This window comes from Solanum lycopersicum, chromosome 8 (assembly GCF_036512215.1).
Source record: "Solanum lycopersicum chromosome 8, SLM_r2.1".
Classification (NCBI taxonomy): Eukaryota; Viridiplantae; Streptophyta; class Magnoliopsida; order Solanales; family Solanaceae; genus Solanum; species Solanum lycopersicum.
Window position 1 is genome coordinate 59,112,261 of NC_090807.1, and position 15,354 is coordinate 59,127,614.

General features: G+C 30.9%; 3 protein-coding genes across 3 annotated transcripts; 1 reads left to right on the forward strand and 2 right to left on the reverse strand.

Moving 5' to 3' along the window:
• Positions 1-1,405: 1,405 nt before the first annotated feature.
• On the forward strand, positions 1,406-2,279 carry LOC104648927 (uncharacterized). Its single transcript, XM_069288533.1, has 3 exons — positions 1,406-1,409; positions 1,496-1,602; positions 1,670-2,279. The coding sequence occupies exons 1-3, from the start codon at positions 1,406-1,408 to the stop codon at positions 2,021-2,023; spliced, it is 465 nt and encodes a 154-aa protein (XP_069144634.1). The 3' UTR covers positions 2,024-2,279.
• A 2,942-nt stretch (positions 2,280-5,221) lies between these two features.
• On the reverse strand, positions 5,222-6,287 carry LOC101262739 (uncharacterized). Its single transcript, XM_026032348.2, has 2 exons — positions 5,781-6,287; positions 5,222-5,662 (listed from the first exon to the last, which is right to left on the reverse strand). The coding sequence occupies exons 1-2, from the start codon at positions 6,285-6,287 to the stop codon at positions 5,222-5,224; spliced, it is 948 nt and encodes a 315-aa protein (XP_025888133.2).
• On the reverse strand, positions 5,785-7,887 carry LOC138337087 (uncharacterized). The gene is made up of 4 exons (XM_069287922.1): positions 7,803-7,887; positions 7,406-7,505; positions 6,464-7,014; positions 5,785-6,317 (listed from the first exon to the last, which is right to left on the reverse strand). Exons 2-4 carry the CDS (start codon positions 7,465-7,467, stop codon positions 6,295-6,297), a joined length of 636 nt encoding a protein of 211 aa, XP_069144023.1. The 5' UTR covers positions 7,468-7,505; positions 7,803-7,887; the 3' UTR covers positions 5,785-6,294.
• Positions 7,888-15,354: the final 7,467 nt, after the last annotated feature.

Sequence of the window (15,354 nt, forward strand, 5' to 3'; positions counted from 1 at the left end):
GTCGTTGTTTATGATACATGTATTAGACATGTATCACATGTTATAATGTTTTATTTAATTCAATGATACATGTTATAGACATGTATCACATGTTTTTCATATAGTATGAAATTCTGAAAACTGAAACCATGTATCATTAAGTTATTAGTTGTTTTATTTAGTAGTTATATTTCTATATCGTTTTAATTTGCAGTTTTATTTTCAAATTGCAGCCATTGAAGTACAAGATTAAAAATATACCTACACATCCCATAAGGTTTGCTGTCAACTTTAACAACAATTTCCTAAAGGACTTTGAAAAATACGTGGGGGATAATGTTATCCAAATGTTTAAGGATACAATTTTTGGACCCTTTTTAGACATCTCTAAATGTAATTTTCAGGGCCAAATAACTAAGTGCTTATTGCTTTTAGAATTGGAACAAAGCAACCCTAATGTGTTGCATATTAGACATTCCAACGGGTGTGTCCTGAAATTTGGTATAGATGATTTTGCATTATTAACAGGACTTAAGGTCAGAGGAAATACCAATGATTTCAAATACCCAGAACAAACTAATTGTATGCTTTTTAAAAAGTATTTCCCTGGGGCAGTCAATAGTGTTACAAAGCATCAACTAGTTCAAAGGTTTAAGATGGGTAATTGGGAGAGCAATCAGGATGCACTTCAAATGTCTATACTGTTCTTTATTCATACATTTGTATTAGCTACTATTGATAACACAGCGATATCTATTGTCGACTTTCTAATGGTTGAAGATGGTAGATATCAACATTTTCCTTGGGGTCAGCTATCATTTTCCAAACTAATTGGTTCACTTAGACAGGATTTTGACGTTAGTAAAAAGTTGTACCGATTATATGGGATGCCATATGCACTAAATGTTTGGATATACGAATGTGCATCCAATTTAAATTCAGAAATAGCTGTGAGAGAACGCAATGTCATCCCAAGAATATGCAATTGGAGAGTTGTGTCTGAAAAGGCAAAGTTTGAAATGCTTATGTCCACCATTTTCCAAAAGGTAAAATTTTATTTTTGTATATGGAATATCGTTATTTATGTCTTTGTGATACATTATGAATTATTACTGTATCTAACAGTTAAATTATCTTATGTGTTTGTGATACATTTAGAATGCATGTTCAAACATTGTCCCAACAGCAGAGGAAATTGAAGCTTTTGATATTGCTCAAGTTGAACATGCTCATTCTACATCAATACCATTAGTACAACCAAACGAGAAAGATGATTTAGATGATTTCTCCACAAGACCGCCAGAACAATTATTGAGGACATATTCTAGAGTGTCTGATACATCTCCTCCACCACCGTCAAAAAGAAGAAAAAAATCAATTATTCAAAAAAAGAAGGTGTCAGAACAGAAACAGCCTGATCAATCAAATGTGTCTCCGACATCGGATGATGATGTACATGGTTCTGTTCCACAAGTGTCACCGAAATCGGCTGCTGATGTACATGGTTCTGTTCCAGACGTTTCTCAGAACTCGGCTTCTGATGTTCATGGATATGCAGATTCACAGAATGTCAACAATATAATTCCTCATATTGAAGAGTTGAAAGGATATTTGAAAACTTACGTAAGTAAATTATTTTGTAATTTTTAAACAAACTTTTATTTATCCTAAATGTATCTACAATTTTTAGGTTGACAAGAAATTTGAGGAATTGATTATTTTGATAAAAGCAAATCACTCCCAGCTGATGCAATCTATTAGCAAAGAGAACATCAATTTTCAGGCTGATACAAGCACATTTCAGTCTGACAAACAAACATCTCAGCAAATACCGGTTGATCTCGATGATATGGGTGGTGTAGCTGAGGATGGTGGTGGTTTTTCTGGTAAAAATGGTGAGCATCATATCGTCGACGGTGCAGGGGATGTCGATGTGGATGGTGTTGGTGTTGCCGTAAATGAGGGTGAACCAATAGTCAGTGATTCAAAGGTAATGTTTATGATACATTGGGTATGTTGTGTATCATGCACATATAGTCAATGATTTGTATCATGATCATTTTTTTTCTCATTTTATATTCTGTCATGTATCATACATATTTAATCAATACTATGTATCATGTGATTGTTATCAATGTTACGTATCAGCACAAATTATATTAACAGTTTTTATTTCAAAACTGCATATTCAGGATGGTGACGCACATCAGTCGCACCAAGATTTAAATGAACATATCATGGACCAAGCCGTTGACGACAATGTTCATCACAACATCCCTCATGTGTTGCCCGAAAAAACAACAACGGATTCATCGGTACATTTTTCAATTTTGATTTATGACACATAATTTCATTACACACAAATTTATTCTAAAAATCATTACATCATATTATACAGGATTCTTCAACTTCAACAACAATATAGCCATCAACTCAAGCAGCAATAGATGCGCTTATCAAAGATTTGGGTAAAGATGCTACCAATGCTAGACCATTATATTCTTACGATCCAAAGAATATAACTAGCAGTCAGTACTTGTTGACCGACAGTCAATTACCCACTGAAATTCCAATAACGGAGATTGCTGTTAAAACTGATGCAGTCACTCCTGCGCATAGAAATAGAATGCCTTCGAGAAGGATTCAATCTCCATATTGTACTTCTTTTGGGTCAAGCGAAAAGGGAAAAGAGAAATTGAAGGATATGGCTCGACTCCATTTCCCGTTCGAAGGATGTGGCATTGCAGATAAAGTTTCGCCGAAACTGATTGAGGATTACATGAATTGGTTGTTGAGGGGGCTTATAAAAAATCATAACAATAAGTAAGTTTTATACATTTTTTTTCTCAGTGTTAGGCGTAATCATTTTATATACAACTAATTCATGATACTTTGTTATATAAAAACTGTAAATAATTGAGTGTTATGTATTATGTACATACATTGAAAACTTATGTATCATATATGCAGGAACCCATCGGACGATAAATACAGATCAAGATCTTCTTCTTTTGGATTTACGATGATGGACTTTGTTGTTGCTTTTCCAATGAACAAGAATTGGTTTTATGCCATGTCACAGCCAAACAAGTGTTGGTCTGATGAGGTAAAATATTAAACTATTTATGAAATATGTATTAGTCATAACTATATTATAACATCATGATACATTATCTATAAGTATCATACTATTTAATTAGCAATGATACATTATGTATAAGTATCATACTATTTAATTTGCAAAAGTATCATACTATATTCACATAATTATATTTCTTTTTTTATATTGTTTAGATGTAAATAATTTCTTACTCTGTTTTCATTTTGTTTATAGCACATCGATGTGATTTTTTACTACCTTCGTAAAAAATCAAAACTTTGCAGCATGGATCAATACAGATACACAACAACCCACTGTTTGTTCATGTCACATGTAAAAAACTGTTATGATAGATATTACATGGACGATGATGATGATAGTCTTACTACACAAGAACATATTGATCGCGCTTCAGTTGTATCTGTACATGAGAGGTCAATAATTAACATCATCAAAGGGTTTGGAATACCAGCTGCTTTACCATGGCATCTTGTAGATGAGGTCTACATCCCAATTAACTGTGATCAACAATTCCATTGGGTATTGGCTGTTGTTGAGTTGAAAAACAGGTTGATAAGGGTTTTTGACTCATCAATTAGCACAAGGAAACAAACAATTCCTCATGAGATCAAGATGTTGTCTAAAATGCTTCCTTCATACCTACTTGACAGTGGATTTTTTGAAGAAAATGAACGCACAAAATTTGCTGATTGCCAAGCATATAAAGACAACAATAGTGGCTCACTTCTGGAGCCTCAAGTTCCTTTCATGATAGAATTTGCACAAGACATCCCTACATAGGAAAGCGATAGCCTGTAAGTATCAAGAATTTTTTCATTTGCCCTTTTTAATGTATCATTAAGTTTTTAATTTATTCTTTATTTTTTGTAGAGACTGTGGGTTATATGTTACTGCATTTGCCGAGTATATCAGTGACTAAATCAATATATCTTATGCTGATTTTAATCCTGATTACCTGCGTCAAAGATATGGAGCATTGCTTTGGAGTTATGGAAGTGAGAAGGCTAAGTGCGGATATGTTAGCGACAATGATGATCCACCAAAATCCAGGGGCGTAGTCACACCACCACCAGAAGAAGATTTAGTTCACATAGCGTAGCATTTCATGATAAAACAATGTTTTAATGTTATATTTATTATTTTTATATGTTATTGAACAACTATTTTTATCCTTTTTAATGTTATTTTTTTGGTTTTGTCAATTTCCATGAATATTTTTTTTCACATTACGTAACAAATTTGTTTATATTGAAGATATAAATATCAAATGATAGACGTAAAGATTTTTAAATTTTTAATTAAAAATAGACATAATAAATATACTGACAAAACCAGGTTTAAATCATTTAATAAAGTATAATCAAAGTATTTATAATCAAACATAGACATAAAGATTTTTAAATTTTTTATTTAATCTAGATGATACACTGCCAAAACCAAATGATACATATGTACCAGAAACACACTAAAAATAACTGATACATTGGTCAAACCGTATGTATAATGTACAATATGTTACACTCTAATCCTTAAATTTTACAAGATATTTAGGTAAATTGAATAGCATATTCATATGAATTGCTATTATTTTTTTAAAGGAAAGTTATTTACTGTATATTTCAATAAAAACATATCAAAAAAAGCATTACACAAGTTAAATTATATAAATTCACATGATACATGATTTATAGTCATTCTAAAGTACTCAATAACATTAACAATATATTTGTATTTTTTATCTAATGGAGATGTATCATTGTGCAAACCAATGATACACACTAAAAGTACATGATACTTTATACAAACAATGTGTACAAAAAATACACAATAAATGTACATGATACACTAGATTAACCATATGTATCATGTACATTATGTTATCTTACCGTAGCATAAGATTTATATATTCAAAACAAATATTGACACAAGTATTTTTATCAACACCAATAATAAGAAAGTATTTATAATCATAAGCACGACTTCAAATGTAATTACCACATGTTTGTACGTTTATTTATCTAAACACAAAGTGTTCAATTTGCAGTCGTAATTAAAACTGAAATTCATTAAAATGTTTACGTGATAAATTATTCTTTATATCATAGAAACATTACGACAAATTCACTTCTCTTTTGGGTAGAAAGTACAAGTTCTTCTGTTGTGCCCTTCTTTTCCACATTGTCCACAACAGTTTGTGTTCACCGAAATCTTTTCATCTGCATTCTTTCTTCTTCTTTTTCTTGGTCGTCCAGATGATCTTCTGTATCTAGGTGGATACACAGTTTCAGCTACCACGTGTTTAGGATCTGACCAATCTTTCTTATCTGGCATTGGCACCATTGGAATTTCATATGTTTTTGCCAACGCATCAGGCTTGTAATAATCAGAGCAATACGGATTCATATCGGTGACATTCTTTTTTTTCAATACAGCGATTGCATGTGAACAAGGTATCTCATCTAGTTGAAATCTACCACAACAACATACTTTCCGCTCAAGACAAACAATATATCTTCTTCCATTTTCATAAACCGAGAAAATAAACTCAGATGATGGAACAACCTGTGTACATTAAAAATTTTAAATATATAACTTTTAAAAACCAAATCATGTTAAAAAAAGCATAATGATACACAGAATTAGATATATATAATATAAAGTATCATATAATGATACATACCTCCATTTTTGAACTTTTAGCCGCGTTTATAATCAACAATTCCTCAAATTTTCTACCTAATGTGTCCTTTGTGTATGAGGCTACTTCTCTGTTTTTGCAATGCCAAGATCCAAAAAGAATTCTAACCTCTTCCAAGAATTCTAATATAGTTAATTGGCGTGCTTCAACAAGACAACCATTGATACATTCTGTAATGTTTGAAGTCATCATTCTACCTCTGTTTACTGTTGCATGAACTCTTGACCACTTTTCGTAACCTGCATATTCAAGGTACTCCTTAACCCTGTGATCAATTCTATCAACCTTAGCCATCAACTTATCAAAATCTTCCTTTCTATATGCCTTGGCCATAGAGTAGAATAGATCACTTATGGCCTTTCTGCTCCTTTTGAAGTTTCCACATACATTCTTCCAAAGATGCCAGATGCATGCATAATGAGGTACATCGGGGAACACAATCCTTACACTCTTCATGATACTCTCATTTCTATCTGAAACAACACACATATCTTTTCTATCGCCAAATGCATGTTTGAACTGTTCGAAAAACCATGTCCACGAACAATCATTTTCGGTGTCAACAACACCATATGCCAATGGAAATATGCAACCTGATTACACACACATTATATTATTTGATACTTAATATATAAAAAGACATCATTACTATAAATTAAAAATACCTGCGCCATCAAGTGTGCTTGCTGATACAAATGTCCCTTTGTAAGCTCCACTCAGATGTGCACCATCCACAACAACTACTGGTCTGCAGTATTTAAATCCCCTAATGAATGGTCTTAAGGCGATGAACAGATACATAAATTCATCCTCTTCAGTCTTATGCATTCTTATATAAGAATCTGGATACACAGTTTTTAACATGTGTATGTATCGCGGCATCCGTCTATATCCAGCAGATGGTTTTCCTCTAATCATGGAGAGTGCACGTTCTTTAGCACGACATGCTTGCTGGTAAGATATTTCAACACCATAATATTCTCTAATATCATCAATTATATCCCTTGGTGTATAAATTCGTTTATAATTGACCAATTTTGGAGCTGTCACTCCACTTACAAATCCCACTGTTGCTTGGACTTTGGTTAATACCCTCTCCCTCATCGGACACGTATGTTCACTATTGAAATTTCTAACAATGAATATATCAGATTTTTTCCTGCACGACGCCTTCATAGTCCAACCACATTTGTCTGAAAAGCATACCAACACATAGCTGCGTACATTTTTTAAGCATATTAATACACATATCAAATACATCATATATAATATATTCAACAATAATGTTTAAAGTAATCAAACAATGAATCACACAAAAAGTATCAACCAATTTTTAAGAAAAGTATCAAACTTTAATGAAATTTATCCACTATTTGTGATATGACTGTTTAAAATGATATAGTCCTTACTATATCAGTAGTAGTACTTTCAAGTATCAAATATACTTATTTCAATGTATCAAAAACAAATTCCTGAAATGATGATACATTAGATTATAAAATAACATATGAAACTTGCAGGTTTTCATATAGAACAGTAATGTTTCATGTACTAATTAAATTATAAAACAACACATGATACATTAAAATATCAAAATACTGTCATACCTTTGTTGATCAGACCTCTTCACTTTGCAGTTGAAGTTGTTCTTTATCTTATATTTCGTCATCACATCTACAAGTGTTGCTTTATCCTTGTATATCTGACCTGTCTTCACATCAACAATATCTGAATTGATTATAACATTTGCAACTCCAACTTCTGAATTTTTATGTGTCTCAAATAAGCTATTTTCAACTATTGCCAAAGCCTGTGTATCATTTGTTGTGCCTTCTACACACGTTATTTCTCCACTTCTTCCATCAAAGTTATGTACAGTACCACTATTCTTCTCAATTGTGTCAATACATAATGGATATATTGAAAATCCAGGCTCGTTTTTTTTCAGTTTAAAATATAGTTAAACACTCATATCGTTCTTAAGTTTCATCGGACAGGAGTTACCTTCTACAATGTATCGAATTTCAATTTCTTTCCTTGATACATCAATGTCCAACTCGGCCGCAATTGCTGCTTTGAGATTAGAAAACGAAATTGATCTCCAACAACGATTCCATCAATTTTGTAATTTTCATACTGCAATTCGTTCACCCAAATTTCGGAATGTCTCATCAAAATCGAAGTATTCATCTTCAAAAACTCACTGCAACAACAAAAAAATTTCGGCAGCTCCAATTGTTTTCTAAATAACTGATACAATCTTTGATTTTCAAATTTTGAAATTAATATCCAATTAAGTGCTGATTTAATGCTGATTAATGATCTGTTACCACAAATTAAGCTATTTTAGTAACAGCTTTAAATTTACCGTTTTTATCCCCTATTTTTTCTTAACAGTTTTAAGTTACTATGTATCATTTACCATGTATCACAACATTCTAAAGTATCACGGCTCAGCAATTTTAAGGGATTTTTTGTAATTATTAAACTTATCGGGACAGAATGTAATTATTAAATTACACTATGGGATTTCTTAAATTTATACATTAAAAAATGTATAATTTTTAAAAAGTGAGCTGACTTGACAAGCCTGTAGCCCACGTACTTATGGGTCGGGCCTGCCGTTTACTGACCCACACCAAAAATAGAATAGTCCAACCTGACTCGTAAAATATCAAAGCATATATGAATTAACCCGAATAGAATAAACTAGCCCATATTTATAGCTCTGTGGATTAGCTAGTCAAATATAAACGACTACTCACCAAAATTACTTTTTCAAAATTGTGCATGTGATTCTTCTATATCTAGCAGCATCTATTATATTGACTGCTTTTGAAGGTCAAGTAACTATCTATTTATTTGATTCCAAGCCAACATTGCTTTCAATTCTTTAACATCATTAATATTCCAATCTAGTTTGACTATTGTATGTAGAGCCAAAATTTTCAGTAAGCAAATACAAAATATTAAAAGTAAACACATGAAGAATATTGGCGAAGTCAGAATTTTTACGAAGAGTGTTCAAGTGCTAAAGTGAATTTACTCTTCTTAAGCAAGTAAAAAAAATAAAATTGCTAGTAGTAAATCCGAACACACAAAACACTTTGAATTTTTGTATGTTTACTCTTTCAAGGTGCCTGAAATTACTAGGCTATATCATATTATTATGTCAACAGTGTCCAAAATATTTTATTTAACCACTTAATTTATCATTTTACTTGAATATACGGTATACTATTACGACGAAGGGTGTCCAATTAGATACTCTGACACAAGTGTGGCTACACCACTGATGAAGAAGATATAGGAATTTAATATCTATTATATATACATGAAAAATAATTTTAACTATATATAAACGATGTAATCTTTTACCGAAATAATTACCCGTTGACAATTGTATAACAACAAGAAGAAAATTAATGTTCATTTCCAGCCTAAATGAGCATATTCCTCCAAGAGAACAAAATAAACATTATATTGGTGATTGAGATTGAGATTGGGACAAGGGCATATTAATTTATGGATGAGGCAAATTGTGTAAATGAAATGCATTGAATTTCATAGCTATAAATTGCATATTACATTCATGAAAAAACATAGTATACAGTATATAGAAATTTAGGAAGAGAGATCTTACATGAAAAGAAAAGCCTTTGTTAATTAGCCAAGGATGACTTGCCTAATGCACCTACTATTTTCCTCCATTTTTTTTTATGGAGTACTTAATAGTATACTAGGCAGTCATCTTTAGCTATATTGACACATTTTTCTTTATCATGCTAGTTCTCTTCTTCTGATTTATATTAATTTATTATATTTAACTAAAGATCTCGGACTTAAACATGATAATGGTGAAACTTTTTAAAGCACTCTCCTGGACTGAGATTTTTGCTAGAGGCGAATTCAGGTTTGAAATTATATAAGTTTAATCTTTTAAGATTATAACATTGAATTCGCTATGTTTTTAAAGTTATGATTTCATATCTATTATATGTAGCAATTTACCACATAAATAAAATGTATATTTTGCATGTAAAATAGTAGGTTCATTAATCATTCTAGTAGATATAGGTTGGATCTTTGTTGCAAATTCGAATTAGTCGATATTATTGATTTTGGATACCGAATTGTTAGATCATAAAAAAAGATATCTTTGAAACAAAACATTCTGGTGAAGTTCTAAACGTAAGTTAGGGAATTTTTTAATCAAAATCAGAATAAAAAGCTTTAAACAAATATATACAATATATTATAAATAAAAGAAACGTATCGACCTATTACTATGTTACGAAACCTTTCTTTCTTTTATACTCTATTGATAAGAATTAATTTTAAAAAGAATGAGTGTAACACACTTCATTCCCTTTTCTCCAAATCAAACATTCTCCCAAATATAACAAGAAGAGAAAATGAAAATATATATGGTACTACTTACTACCACAATGTCCTCTTAATTAAATTATTTTGTCATTCTTTCTATTAATTTCTTCTTTATGACAAATGGTACCAAATATTGAGTTAATTTTCCTTGCACTTATTTATGGTTCAATCATCTCATGTGTTCTTCTTCTGGCTGTCTTTATCATCTTGATTTGCCTTTTGCTCGCAATTGCTATCGTTCTCTTCTCCATTGTTTTGATCGATTCATATAATGTTGTTGCCTTTGTTTCGTGGTACTTTGAAATCTTGAATGCTAATATTCAACTAGCTTTTGTTTTATTTCTATGTACTTCGATACAAATTGGTCTCAAATATTATACATCAGTTTCCAAGCCTTCGATGGAAAGTATGTTGACCAAGATAAACGCGAAGATGAAGAACGTATGATATCGATCTTAATTAACTAGATATATATTTTATTTGTTGTGTAATTAGCGGCATTTCCCCCATATTTATAAGATTAAATGCAAATTAATTTTAAGATATTTCGAGTTTGAGTTATGTGATTGATTTTTCCCTTATTTTTTCATTTTTTTGGGCTTTAACTTTTATTGATTGCAGCATATCGATTGTGTTATAAGTAATAAGTAGTGCAGTTGTTGGATCTTGTTATGTAATTTATTCGTTGATTATTTTCTTAATATGTCCAAAATAAATGTATACCAGGAAAAAATAAATATGAAATATGATATTTTATAGAGTCGTCAAAATAAGCTTAGCCCATAGGGCTGGTTCAATCCGTTTGTCATTAGGTAAGATTGTTATATGATTTTTTTAAGCCCATTTAAACTAGTGTTTATAAGTCGGATCCATATATGTCCTTGAAGCTTGAGGTTTGATTAGGGTTGGGTCAGCTCATGGGTCAATACTAATTATTTAAGGGTAACTCTCAGAAAATTTACTACTATATGAATTAATTACTTATGTGCACGCTATGTTGCAACACCTGATTTTGGTGCGTCCAGATATATGTATCTTGGGATACATGGACTCAAAATTAGATTTTAATTTGTTCTAGATACATTTTCTCCAAGTAGATTTGCATGTATCTAGGATATATAGACAAATCCCGCGTGGTCGCCTCCCTCCCATCTTGCTTACCACTCTCTTATCTCGCTCGCGTATCTAGAAACATTACACTAGAGACATGTATCTCGCATATCTAATATCTTAGATACATGTTAATCACACTAGTTTTCTTACTAATGTTATTGAAACAACACCATTATTTGTCATATATGATTTGAAAATCTTCTTATTTTCTTCATGTTATAGAATTTAAAGTTTGAAAAGAAAATAAAGGACTAACTCTCCCTAGCCTACGGTCCTTTTAGAATTAGATTGGAATGAACATTTTAGGCTCTTCCAAATAAAGAATCAACCTGTCCTAGCCCATAAAATTTCTTAACCTGCAAGGCTTAGACCGGATGAGATTAGATCGACCCTTTTTAACAAGGAAAATTACGCGGATAAGCAAACTTATACAATTTAATTATTATCATAACTATAGTTTGCTATAAATTACCACTCGCGACTAACATTATACATTAATTATATGGGCTGACTTGAGTTTGTATAAGTACTCACTTTTTGTATATGTATAATTCACCAGGATATACAAATACATATGTATAACATACAATTATCTAACCAATATACATATATAATTTAGCTCTGTCCCACTCTCCCGCTCGCCTCTCTCCTCCCTGTCCCAATCTCGTTTGCCGTATATACAAATGCATATGTATAATATACAATTATATACATATGCAATTCACCTCTCTCCCACTCTCTTCCCTCGCTCGCATCTCTTCTCCCTCTCCCAATCTCACTCATCTCTCTCCTTCCTCTCATAATCTCGCTAGCCATATATATAAATACATATGTATAATATACAATTATACAACCGATATACATATATACAATTCAGCTTTCTCCCACTCTTTTTTCGCGGTCTCACCTCTCTCCTCTCTCTCCCAGTCTCGCTCACCTCTTTCCTCCATATAGCATGTAACTACGAATTGTAATTATTAAACTATAGTTATGGAGAGTAATTAGACTATTTTTAAGTGGCTATGTGAAAATTCTCCTTTTAACAATTTTATGACAGCTAATTAAAATTGACTAATTAATTGATAATTTTCTGACATTAATAACCTAATAAGTAACAAAAAGACGTTACTCAATCCATTAATATAACAATATCTAGTGTCTCATCCATTTATATATATATATATATATATTGGCTGAATTCATAGATAATCCTTTACGATTTAGATGATTATTGCTTATTGTTTCATACCGTATAATATTATACAATGTTATTTTAATGAAAACAAAATTTTATATTATATCATAATATTATTTTAATGAATACAAAATTTTGATATGTTATATCATTTTTGTTGTTGCATGATGTCGCATATCGATAATTTAAAAGCGGAAAAGCTTGATGGACCCTTGTACTTGTATGCGTTTGTATTGTGAACCCTTCTATTTACATGTTTGTCAACTGAACCCCTAAACTCATCAGAACATAATATTTTAAACCCCTTTAATCATTGACCGAACTTATGTGTCATTGATAATGTTGAGTTGGAAATTTACGTGAACACGTGTTTGATAGCGAGTGAAAGATATTTTACATTAAAATATTTAAATAAAAATAATAATTATAATTTTTTTTAAAAAAAAATAATTAAAAATCCCTCTTCCTCAACCATCCCTCTCCCACCCCACTCCCACCCGTCTCTCTTCCGCTTCAGCCCCTTTCTCTCTTTTTTTTCTTGGTATTTTATCCTTAGGGCCGCCACCACTACTACTACTGCTACTACTAGCAGTTGCTCGAATAGAAATAGAATCAAGAAAGTTTCTCTTGTATCCTGAACACAAAAAAAGTACTAGAAAAGAGTATCAGGGTGCCATTGAATGAAGCAGAGATGGATCAAGATTCTTGGAATAGTGAAAGTACAAATAAATAAATAACCTTTAGGGGGTGGAGGCAAAAATGGTGAGTGTGTGCGTCCAAGATGAAGGCGAAAATAATGATGGTGTTCGGCTAGATCTAATATGTTTTTTTTTAAATCAAAGTGACGTTTTCTTTACTAATAATGAAACAAAAAATCAATAATTCAAAAATGAGAAGATATGGCTCATTAATAACTCAAACAAATGATATAAGGTTCAAAATAAGAAGATAAATGGGCAAAGAATAGCTATGTTTAATCTTTTTCTCTGCTTCATTCTCAGCAATGTCGAAGTAGCATAACTCATCTTTACGCTCTTGATTTCTCTTATGTTGTTATTCAAATAGGGAGAAATTCAACGGCCGACTGCCTAGATCTTATGGTTGGTGGCTTAGGTTGTTGATTTTGTGGAGGTCGGAAGAGGAAAGGAAAGGAAAATGATGATGATGTGCAAAGGAGATGAAGACAAGTAAGGGTGAGAATATGAGCTGCATCACCGAAAAAAATAATTTTCCGGCGATGGCTTTGGTGGTGAAATAGTGTGAGTAGGAGAGAGTAATGGAGTTCTACTGTAAAAAAAATATAATTAATATTTTATTCTTTTTCTTTTATTAAACAATTTTGATTAATAATAATTTTAAAAACAATTATGACATGTCATATATATGTGATGTGGATATGACATGTCATTTATATAAAAGAGATTGAGCTACACACATCGTTCGAGGGGTTTAAAAGACTCATTATAATTGAGTTTAAGGGTTCCATTGACAAACATGTAAGTAGAAGGATTCACAATACAAACACATACAAGTACAAGGGTCCACGAGACTATTCCGCCTAATTTAAATGATAAAGGTAAGAAAAAAAGAGAGTAGAGAATATGTGATAAAATTATTATAAAAATGTAGAAATAATGTATATAATGGCAAACTAATAAATTAAATTAAATGCTATAACTACACTTTAATTTAATTATCCCCTGTAGCGAACCGTTTGTCAGTCACCTCTCTACCTCAAACTTTCGCTCGCCACTCTCCCTCTCTCGCTTGCTCCCTCTCACTTCTATACAAACACAAATTTATGAAATGTGTTTGTGTTTATGTTTGTATAAAGCGAGAAAAAATTGTATATATAGATATATTTTCATTCTCCTTTCCCCCCTCACCCGCATCTCACTCGCTGCTTGCCGCTCTTCCAGATCTCGCTTGCCACCCTCACCTCTATCTCTTATACAAACAGAAACAAAAATATATAAATTGTGTTTCTGTTTGTATAAAGCGAGAGAAAATTGTATATACATCTGCAAATATATATATCTTTGTTCTAAACACTTATAATTAGACAATACAAATATTCCCCTGGCCAGTTTTCTTTTGTCTTTCTCTCTTTCTCGTTTTAACATACACAAATTATACAATTGATTTGTATATAACTGTTTTTTTTGTATATGTATAACGAATTATACAATGAATTTCTTTGTATATGCATAGCGAATTATACATATTCATGTTTTCAATGAAACACAATTATGAAACTTTGTTATATCATATAAATGTAAATTTTATTTTTCTTTATGTGAAAGTTGTTCAATTAAATAATGCTAATAAATATCTATTCTTTAATAAAACTATTCCACATTGCGTGAATATTTTTTTCACTTTAAGTATACATTTTTCAATCAATTATTCTTCAATTTAATTGGTGAAAAAAATTAATAGCGTAACTTTTATGACCAAACAAAAATTCCAAAATAAAATAAATAATATTCAAAAATAAAGTGAGTAATATGAAATTATTATTTAGATTCAATTTAGTAAAAATTAAAAATTGATAATCATCTTTCATATCCAAACTTTTGTGGGTTCGAGCAGCTTCTTAAATGTGTAAGAATAAAATAAAAATTTAACTTGAAAAAATCAAACAAATCGTTATATATATATATATATATATATATATATATATCTATTTCATATTAATAAATTTTTCGAAACTTATTTTATTGTTCAAAATAATTAAATTGGTCAAAAATTAAATATTATTTGATTTTTTTCCTATTTCTCCTTTCCTTTTAAGCGAAAGAGAATGTAATTTAAATTTGTGTTCTTAAATATTTATAATATATAAACTAGTTATAAAATTAT

Coding starts and splice junctions, on each gene's coding strand:
- LOC104648927 (XM_069288533.1), top strand. Junction 1,603..1,669: donor AAGGATATTTGAAAACTTAC/GTAAGTAAATTA, acceptor TACAATTTTTAG/GTTGACAAGAAATTTGAGGA.
- LOC101262739 (XM_026032348.2), bottom strand. CDS start 6,287: ATGTGTGTTGTTTCAGATAGAAATGAGAGTATCATGAAGAGTGTAAGG. Junction 5,663..5,780: donor CTAAAAGTTCAAAAATGGAG/GTATGTATCATT, acceptor TAATGTACACAG/GTTGTTCCATCATCTGAGTT.
- LOC138337087 (XM_069287922.1), bottom strand. CDS start 7,467: ATGACGAAATATAAGATAAAGAACAACTTCAACTGCAAAGTGAAGAGG. Junction 7,015..7,405: donor AAGAGGTCTGATCAACAAAG/GTATGACAGTAT, acceptor AAATGTACGCAG/CTATGTGTTGGTATGCTTTT. Junction 6,318..6,463: donor AAGCACACTTGATGGCGCAG/GTATTTTTAATT, acceptor TTTTTCGAACAG/TTCAAACATGCATTTGGCGA.